Here is a 10,316-nt window from a genome sequence, read left to right as displayed (position 1 = left end):
CGGCCATAACAAGAAAAAAATTAACAATACTATGATTTACAAACCCAATAAATCCAAATCTAATGATTTTAATGTTTTGTGGAATAATCAGACAAAGTTTTATATCTTTATGTAATTTTATTATTATCTATTTACATTTTTTAATTTAACTTATGACAGTATGGTTCCCGTTTATCTGGACGATCATATCAACTAGGTCATCCAAATCCTTAAACTTATTAATTGTTGGGTTATGATTAAATTTATATTAATTATAAACTTATCTTAAAATTTATATTATTACGAATTTAATAATTATATTTATTAAGAATTTAAGACTTTATTTATTATATTATTAACTTGAGTATTTTTCGAAGCATTTAGTACTAATTTGTGTAAATATTTTAATAATATTTTGTATTTTTTAAAATAAAATTTTACATAATCTTAACTGAGTTAAGCAATCTTAAACCAACTGATTTAGTTTGGATTACATAAACTACTGAAAAAGTTGACTGAGTCCGAACGAAACAGTTTAGTCCACGGTATCACGTTCAAGTGAACCGAACCGGCCATTCAGAACCGTACGTAAAGAATCATTCGATTCCATTGCGACGCTAAATATTTTGCTTCATTCGCAACCGCGTTTGCATTTGGAATTGGAAGTTCCTTCCAAACAAACACTCCCAATAATAATAATAATAATAATAATAATAATAATAATATTAATAATCCGAAGCGTATTTATTTGTTCAGCTAAGAAGAATAGCGAAAGACAATGGGAAGCAGTAGAAGCACTTAATCGCGAGACGGAAGCGCGATGGGAAACAAAATCGCGCGCACGACGCAGGTTTCGGCGTCGGAGTACTACCTGCATGACCTGCCGTCGACGTACAATCTGGTTCTGAAGGAGGTGTTAGGTCGCGGCCGTTTCTTCAAGTCTATTCAGTGCAAACACGACGAGGGTTTGGTACTCGTCAAGGTCTATTTCAAGCGCGGCGATTTCCTCGATCTCTCCGACTACGAACGCCGTCTCTCTCAGATCAAACAAATCTTCACCTCTATCGATCACCCTCACGTTTGGCCGTTTCAGGTCTCCCTCTGCTTTATTGAATCAATTCATTCCATCATTTTTATATTTAATTACTTGATTAATTAATCAATGTATTAGTTCATTTTTAGAATTTTCGATTTAGTATATTTTTGAAAAATTGACGTTATACGAGCTAATGTGATTTTAGGTGAATGCTTATATGTTTAGTTCCGCTTTGATTATTAATTTTGACTCTGGAATTGATTGAGTTGAAGTACCTTTATGTGATTCTTGCATGAATAAAAATAATTATACTGAGTGTCCCTAGTAAGCATGTTTGGTGACAGCTGAAATCTACAGCTGGTTTTTAGGGAAATAAAAGCTGTTTGCAGATAATGCTGTGTTTGGATCAACACTTGAAAATTTTACAAAAAATAAAACTGAAAAATTAGTGTTTTTTTGCTTCTGCAAATTTGTAGCTTATAATTTTCTTTTCCTTTTCAGATTTATATAAAAAACTGATTTTGTTTTTTGTTGCATTCAAAGGAAATTGTTTTAGACCTCTTTCAGCGAACTTACCCAAATAATAATTATTTTATTATAATCGGTTGTTAAAAAGACATATAATTGATTATTAGAATAATTTTATTTTTGCAATTGTCTCAAACACACCCTATGTCTGTTTGGTTTGTCGTCCAACTGCAGTAGTTTGCGTCAAAGCATAAACAGCTAGTGTTAGCTTCTGCGTCATTTTGTAATTTGAAGTGTCTTTAAATACAACACAACTTGCTTTTAGAAAAAGACATAAAAAATAACTTCAAGGATAATTCATTTTGGGAAATCTATTTTTGTTCATAATCAATTTTGTTGGCACTTCCAAAATCACGCTATTGTTTGGAACTGAGCATGTGAGAGTCTTGTGTTGCAGTTTTGGCAAGAAACGGATAAAGCAGCCTACCTTTTGAGGCAGTATTTCTTTCATAATCTGCATGATAGGTTAAGCACTCGACCTTTTCTTTGTCTTGTTGAGAAGAAATGGTTGGCTTTTCAGGTATTATTCGTCGTTCTTTCCTAATCTACTGTTTTAGTTAGTGTTGGGTGGAGCCGGAATTGGATTTGTTTCTATTGACTTGTTGTTTTGGGGGTAATGTGCAGTTGCTTGTAGCTGTAAACCAGTGCCACGAGAATGGAGTGTGTCACGGTAAGTTTTGATTTAACTGAAGTCCATCCTTTAAAGATGTGTACAATAAGAAACTGGAGGACAGAGTGGAAAAGGATTTATTATCTGATGATAATGTACCTTCTCTTATCACGGCTTGACTGTGCATTGATGTTATTTGTATAAATTTGCATTTTGTTTAAGGTGATATCAAGTGTGAGAATGTGCTGATTACCTCCTCCAATTGGCTTTACCTTGCTGACTTTGCCTCTTTCAAACCCACATACATTCCATATGATGACCCATCTGATTTCTCTTTTTTCTTTGACACTGGTGGACGAAGACTATGTTATCTTGCACCTGAGGTTTTTTCTTTTTCCCTTTTTGTCTATTTCATTTATTTTTTGTTGTATATCTTATTTCAATTGTTTGCTCATCCAAGATGCATTTTTGCTGCAACTGTGTTACGTTTCCGAGTAGGAGACGTAATCAATCACGATCACAGTAGGCAGAAAACGATAATGAAAGAATGAATTTCTCTTATTGATGGTAATAGAATTCCTTAAACAATGATAGTTGGGAGCATAACCTTCCTCACAGGACTACAATTGCCTGTCAACAAACTCAATAATCAAAAGCATGCCCTTAATAATAGCATCTAGCTTTATTTATATTAAATATTTCCCTAGAATATAGTTCTATTTACTATAATTAACTTATACTGAATATTTTCCTAGGATATAGCTCTATTTACTATAATTAACTTATACTGAATATTTCCCTAGGATATAGTTCTATTTACTATAATTATTACTAAATATTTCCTGCCTATCCTAACTCCTACATCAGTTAGGATAGTAGCTCTTCAACTGGTCGGCTCAGGTTTTTCACTGCTTCCCATCGCTCGGCTCGAGCTCTCACCGCCTTCAGCCGTTCGGCTCAACTCCTCATCGCCTTCCACCGTTTGGCCTGACCTCTCTCCGCCTTCCACCATTTGGCCTGACCTCTCTCTGCCTTCCACCGTTTGGCTTGACCTTTCTCCGCCTCCCACCATTCGGCCTTCTCTTTCTCTCCTATACCTTCTTCTCTCATATACCTTCCAACCCCTAACAAACTGAGTTGGAAGTTAGATCAACAATATATGTTGTTAAACTGTTAAATATGATATTATTGTGTATATTCTCTTATTCCTTGTTTTAATCGATTAGAGGTTTTAGGATAAAGAGGCAAGTGGAGTGCTTACTACATAACCCTCTGTTTAGAGGCTTAATTTAATTAAGTATTCACCACAAGCTTATAAATAAAACACTTCTGTGCTTGAGAATTGAAGCTAACATGAACAAAAAATCTGTCATGATCTTAGAGGGGCAATTTATGTACTTTCTTTTTGTTGATTTAACAATTTTGACCTTTATTGCACAAAGTTTGTTGTGATCTTTTGTTTTATTCAAATAGAAAATGCAGTTAGTGACAAAAACTGTTAATCCTTTTTGTTCCACTGATTACGTGTTTTCTTGTTAGTGTCTACTTGTTTATACCTAACATGATTATGTTACTAACCCTCTCGTTCTCTCTATTTCTTCTTTGTTCATTATTTTTGGGGCGTTGCTTTCAGAGATTTTATGAACATGGAGGGGAGATGCAGGTGGCACAAGATACCCCCTTAAAACCCTATATGGATATATTTGCTGTTGGGTGAGCATTCTTTTACTGCAAGAATATTAACGTAGATGTTATCTAGTTTTTCAACCATCTATGTTTCAGGCTAAAAATAGGAATATTTATGCACATGTAATTTAATTAAGTTATTAGAGCAATGCAGAAAATAATTGATCTGCAAGACCTTATACTACTGTAATTATGGTGAGGTAGAGGTGATGTTTAATTCTGCTGTTGATTTAGTTTTATGTAAACTTATGTTTAACCTTGACTCTCTAGCTCTATTTTTTGGAAGCAATGACTAATGTTGTGTTGTAGTTATATCATGTTCTTAAGTACTATTTTCTTGTTATGCTTTTTTTCTTTATTTTCTAAGTTGAAATATCATTTTATATCTTCAGGTGTGTAATAGCTGAACTTTTCCTTGAGGGGCAGCCACTATTTGAACTGTCTCAACTTCTTGCTTATCGCAGAGGCCAATATGATCCAAGTCAACACCTTGAAAAAGTATATACATACACACACACACACACACATATATATATATATATATATATTTATGCATGCACTTGTTAGTCTTGTTCGGTATTCCTGTAGTACCATCAGTAGACATACGCTACAGATGCTCATGACTCACTTTTTAATATTTTATATGTATCTTCTATGGGGTGCAGATACCAGATATTGGGATCCGTAAAATGATATTGCACATGATCCAGTTAGAACCAGAGTCCCGATTTTCTGCTGAAAGATATCTGAAGGAATATGCTGCAGTTGTTTTTCCGATTTATTTTTCACCATTTCTTCATGATTTTTACCGTTGCTGGAGTCCTCTTCATTCCGACATGAGGGTATACCTATATGCTATCATTAGGGATTTGATACTTTCGGTAACTTGTTTATTTTACCTGATTGCTTTGACTATTCTGTATAGGTTTTACTATGCCAAAGTGCTTTTCCGGAGATACTTAAACAAATGATGGACAATCAGTCATATGATGATGTAGCTGCTACTTCTGGGGAACTTTTGGAAGAGATGGTTGCTAAAGGAAGTGTGAGTTTCGTGAAGGATTCAATGAGGAAGAGAGATGACATAGGCAAAGGCTTAGTCCATGAGAACTATGAACTTCTTGGTGGTATTAATAGCCTACTGAGGGATGCTAAAAGAAATAATAGTCCATCGGATGTAGCAGGAAATGCACATAATTCAACCTTCCCTGAAAATCTAACAAATCTGCAAACTGGTAAACTGCTTCAAACTATCTCCAATGCTTTTCGAGGAAATGATCATCCATTTTTGAAAAGTATTGCCATGGATGATTTGAATTCATTGATGTCTGAGTATGATAGTCAATCGGATACATTTGGAATTCCTTTTCTACCTTTACCAAAGGATAGTATGAGATGTGAAGGCATGGTGTTGATAACTTCTTTGCTGTGCTCTTGCATCCGCAATATCAAGTTGCCTCACCTGAGGAGGGCAGCTGTGCTCTTGTTGAAGGCGTCTGCCCTATATGTTGATGATGAAGATCGTTTGCAGCGTGTTATCCCATATGTGATTGTAATGCTTTCAGATTCAGCAGCAATTGTCCGTTGTGCTGCTTTGGAGACTTTGTGTGACATTCTTCCCTTAGTGAGGGATTTTCCTCCCAGTGATGCGAAGATATTTCCTGAGTATATTCTTCCAATGCTTTCTATGCTTCCTGATGATCCTGAGGAAAGTGTGAGGATATGCTATGCCAGCAATATAGCTAAACTGGCACTGACTGCTTATGGATTCCTGATACACTCAGTAAGCTTGAGTGAGGCAGGTGTCCTTGATGAATTGAGTTTGTCACAGAAACCGTTGACATCATCCAATCAGACTTCTGGAAGAATGAAAAGGATAAATGGCGAAGTTCAACTTCTGCAGCTGAGGAAATCCATTGCGGAGGTTGTCCAAGAACTTGTTATGGGTCCTAAGCAAACCCCAAATATAAGGAGAGCACTTCTTCAGGATATTGGCAAACTGTGCTACTTCTTTGGTGTGAGACAGAGTAATGACTCTCTTTTACCCATTCTTCCTGCTTTCTTAAATGATCGGGATGAGCAATTAAGGACAGTATTCTATGAAAAAATAGTTTATGTCTGCTTTTTTGTGGGGCAAAGAAGTGTAGAAGAATATTTATTACCTTATATTGAGCAAGCTTTAAGTGACATGACGGAATCAGTCATCGTTAAAGCTGTAGAATGTATGTCTATTCTATGTAAAAATGGTTTCTTCCGTAAGAGGACATTACTTCAAATGATAGAGCGTGGCTTTCCTTTATTGTGTTATCCTAGTGAATGGGTACGGAGATCGATTGTCTCTTTTATTGCTGCTAGCAGTGAGTGCTTGGGTGCAGTAGATTCTTATGTTTTCCTTGCTCCTGTTATACGGCCTTTCCTCCGCAGGCAGCCTGTGTCTCTTGCTTCTGAGAGGGCTCTGCTTTCGTGTTTAAAACCTCCCGTCTCAAGACAGGTTTTCTACGAAGTCTTGGAGAACTCCAGGAGTTCGGACATGTTAGAAAGACAAAGGAAAATATGGTATAGTTCTTCACAGTCTAAACTATGGGAAATGGATTTACTGAAAAAAGGAATTGAAGAGTTGGACTCATTAAACAACTGGACTGACAAGCAACAAGGTCCTGGGGTTCAACAAACTGTCAGCACTGGCTTCCAACAGCCAGGGATAATTGATTGTGACAAAGCTGAGGCAAAATTGAGAGACATGGGAGCCTTTGTGCATAATGATAGCAATGCTGCAGGACATCGTGATACTCAATGCATGGAGAAGTTACAGTTTTCAGGATTTATGACACCAAATTTTAGTGGTGTAAACAGTTTGACTTATGAAAAGCCGTCAGAAGGCATACCTCTGTACTCCTTCAGTGTGGACCGGCGGGGAATGGGAATTCTGCCTGCTGCATCTGATCCTCCATTGCCAATGAGTTCTCTGGGTTTTAGTTCATCTGCAATGCCCTGGGTTAATCCACTAAGCACGTCCTTTAATTTGGCTAGTTCAGTTCCAGCACCAAAGCTTTTTTCAGGTTCGTTTAGCATCAGCAATGGCTCTAAACAGTTCCATCGAGTGGTACATGAACCAGATGCCAGGGAAAATGAGACTGCCTATGTTAATAGCACGTTTCAAGATTTGGGATCATCTGCTAATGTTCAAGGCACTTCAATTGCTATGGAAGATGCAACTGCCCAAACTGATCTATCAGGATTTCCATCCCATGCTCGAGTTTCCATTCCTGATTCTGGTTGGAGGCCCCGTGGGGTGTTGGTTGCACACCTCCAGGAGCACCGATCAGCCGTCAATGACATTGCTATATCTGCTGACCATAGTTTCTTTGTGAGTGCATCTGATGATTCTACAGTCAAGATTTGGGATTCCAGAAAGCTAGAAAAAGACATTTCATTCAGGTCTAAGCTAACTTATCACCTGGAGGGAAGCCGAGTGTTGTGTGCAGCAATGCTTCCAGGTTCTGCACAAGTTATAATTGGAGCGTCTGATGGATTTATTCATATGTTTTCTATTGATCATATGTCTAGAGGTCTAGGAAACGTTGTCGAGAAATATTCTGGCATTGCTGATATCACAAAGAAGGATATCAAAGAAGGTGCCATACTCAACCTATTAAATTGCCCTGTGGATAATTATACCATTATGTATAGCACACAGAACTGTGGCATTCATCTGTGGGATACTAGGTCAAATTCCAATGCCTGGACTCTTAGAGCTGCTCCTGAGGAGGGCTATGCTTCGTCTCTGGCATCAGGGCCTTGTGGTAATTGGTTTGTATCAGGGTCATCCCGGGGGGTTATTACACTTTGGGACCTGAGGTTTCTTATACCTGTTAATTCTTGGCAGTATTCTCTTGCTTGCCCTATAGAAAAGATGTGTCTCTTTCTTCCTCCTTCAAATGCTTCTTTGTCTTCAGCTGCCAGGCCCCTTGTTTATGTGGCTGCAGGTTGCAATGAAGTTTCTCTTTGGAATGCAGAGAATGGTAGCTGCCACCAGGTATGAGGTTAACTGTTTTTTCTTTGTTTATAGATATTAATAAGCTAGATGTGCTACAAGATGCAGTGCCAACAAATATTCCAACTAAGTTCAAAGTTCTATTTATCCAGAGAAAAGTGTTTTTTTTTTTATATTGAAGTTCTGTCATTTGTTTTTTTCATTAGTGCTCGAGTTGTTGTGTAACATAATTTCTTATGGGATGGTTCCATAAGACTTACTACATGATCTGTGTATCCAGATTTCTATAACCATGATGTATCATGTAAACATTTTGAATCATAGGTATTATTTCATATTAGTAATATTCTGATTATTGTCTTTTACAATTAAAAATTCTTCTCACAGGTCCTAAGGATGTTCAATTACGAGAGCGATGCTGAAATGTCTGATCTGCCTTGGGCCTTGGCTAGACCTTCAAGTAAGCCAACTTCTCAATCAGATCCAAGACGGAATGTTCATCGCAAGTATGGAGTTGATGAGCTAAACGAACCACCTCCTCGCCTTCCTGGTATTCGCTCATTACTTCCCTTGCCTGGGGGTGATTTGTTGACTGGAGGCACTGATTTAAAGATACGTCGGTGGGATCATTACAGGTTTTGTGCCGAACTTTCAGTATTTGTTTTTCTTGCAAGAAGGGTCTGATTGAATATTTTGTCTTCTTTGTTGCAGTCCTGACAGAAGTTACTGTATTTGTGGACCAAGCTTAAAAGGAATAGGAAATGATGATTTTTATGAAACAAAATCTAGTTTCGGGGTGCAAGTTGTACAGGTAATTTATGTTTTCCGTTGATTGTGTTTTCAAGCTTCCTATTTGTTGTGTGCATTAATATTTGTTTTGAGGGGGAGGTTTTCAATCAGAATAGTTAGAAAAGGTGGGTTATGGTTTTACACGGCTGAATAGAATATATCATTGTAGATACTTAAACTATCCTTGAGATATGGCCCGAGTAGTTGGCTTTTGGTTGGTTCAGTTCAATCATCCGTTTTTTTTCACCCTGGTGTTTTCTGTCCCAACTTCCAGGGATAGCCAATGATTCCTTTGCTGAACAAGTCAGGAAATTAGACATACTCAACTATCCTTTTTTTAATATTTTCCAAAATAATTACTTTTCATGATTTTCTTAAAGAAGATTATTGTTCCAAGTTTGTCTTCCTTCACAGTTTTTCCTTGTTGAAACTTTGAGAAAATATTGCTATGTATGACTTGTTATAGATCAAATTGAAAGAGGTCATTTCTGTATATAATCTCTTGTGTCTTGTTGAAGTTTTTTTTTTATTTATTTATAATTTTGAAATAATGTTGAGGAATGGAACAAGGGAAAATAAATAGGCTTACGGAGGGAATCAGTGATAGGATGACACATTAAAGCATGGGTGGCCGAAACCGTTTTGAATTCTTGGATCCTTGTTATCCCGGTGAATATTTGACGGGTTATATTCACTGTGCCTTCGTAATGCTGTGGAATTGTTTACAAATAGAAGTAGCTAAATTTTTATATTTTACTCTTATAAACAGGAGACAAAAAGACGTCCTCTTACAATCAAGCTGACAGCAAAGGCAATTCTTGCGGTTGCTGCCACTGATTCTGCTGGTTGCCATCATGACTCTATTGTTTCTTTGGCTTCTATTAAGTTAAACCAGAGACTGTTACTTTCAAGTGGTAGAGATGGGGCCATCAAGGTTTGGAAGTAAATTTCTGAAGTTCATTTTGGTTATTTTGTACATAAGTAGGCTCAGATCTTAGTTAAAATTGTATATAAATTAAGTTATAGGAACTAACCCACCAGGTAGTCACTAAAGCCCGTTTCTGTATATATTTTTCCATTTTTCTGTACACCCGATCTATACCGTAGGCATATATGAACAGGGAATTATTGGTAGTTTCATTGACCTTATCTTTTTATACCCTTGAGTGTTAATTACAAGTAATTGGTGATATTACCTCTGTATAGTTAGAAGAATATTTCGTCTACCAATTGAATACGTTTGTGTTCAATATGATGTTGATAATATAACGTCCGTTTTCCAGGAAAACGTTGCGATTTTGATATTTTTAGAAACACCTCACTTTAATTTGAAGGTGTCTTACACTACGAAGGGTTTCTCTTTTGATGTTTTGTGGCTCCCAATTAATTTGTTGCCATTGATCAATTCATATGACGATAACACCAACGTTAATTTCTTACATCTCGGATTTCATATCTGCCAAAATATGTTTTCAGCGCAGGCTTGTCACCCTCCTTAAGGTTGTGTTTACTTGGAGGAGATGATTTAGGAGAGAGTGAGTGGATAAATTTGATGAGATTTAAGGATAAATATTTTGTTGTTTATTTGAGTGGATTTGGAGATGAGTGAGAATGGATTTGAAAATAAAGTTTATAAAAATTATTATGAAATTTGACTGTGATAGATGAAAAATTATTTAATTGATATAAATTAA

General features: G+C 36.6%; 1 protein-coding gene across 1 annotated transcript; it reads left to right on the top strand.

Annotated features, from left to right (window-relative positions):
* Positions 1-619: 619 nt before the first annotated feature.
* Positions 620-9,814, top strand: LOC108345607 (serine/threonine-protein kinase VPS15). The gene is made up of 11 exons (XM_017584228.2): positions 620-1,072; positions 1,941-2,063; positions 2,168-2,213; positions 2,376-2,536; positions 3,787-3,866; positions 4,232-4,337; positions 4,505-4,681; positions 4,765-7,875; positions 8,221-8,468; positions 8,545-8,644; positions 9,392-9,814. The coding sequence occupies exons 1-11, from the start codon at positions 800-802 to the stop codon at positions 9,566-9,568; spliced, it is 4,602 nt and encodes a 1,533-aa protein (XP_017439717.1). The 5' UTR covers positions 620-799; the 3' UTR covers positions 9,569-9,814.
* Positions 9,815-10,316: the final 502 nt, after the last annotated feature.

This window comes from Vigna angularis, chromosome 8 (assembly GCF_016808095.1).
Source record: "Vigna angularis cultivar LongXiaoDou No.4 chromosome 8, ASM1680809v1, whole genome shotgun sequence".
NCBI lineage: Eukaryota > Viridiplantae > Streptophyta > Magnoliopsida > Fabales > Fabaceae > Vigna > Vigna angularis.
Note: the sequence above shows the minus strand (reverse complement) of the source record. Positions and strands in the feature narration are given on the sequence as shown.

What these genes read in the sequence shown, in the direction of transcription:
- LOC108345607 (XM_017584228.2), top strand. Translation starts at nt 800, where the DNA reads ATGGGAAACAAAATCGCGCGCACGACGCAGGTTTCGGCGTCGGAGTAC. An exon ending in TATGTTATCTTGCACCTGAG is followed by an intron (nt 2,537 to 3,786) that starts GTTTTTTCTTTT and finishes CGTTGCTTTCAG; the next exon opens with AGATTTTATGAACATGGAGG. An exon ending in AGAATGGTAGCTGCCACCAG is followed by an intron (nt 7,876 to 8,220) that starts GTATGAGGTTAA and finishes TTCTTCTCACAG; the next exon opens with GTCCTAAGGATGTTCAATTA.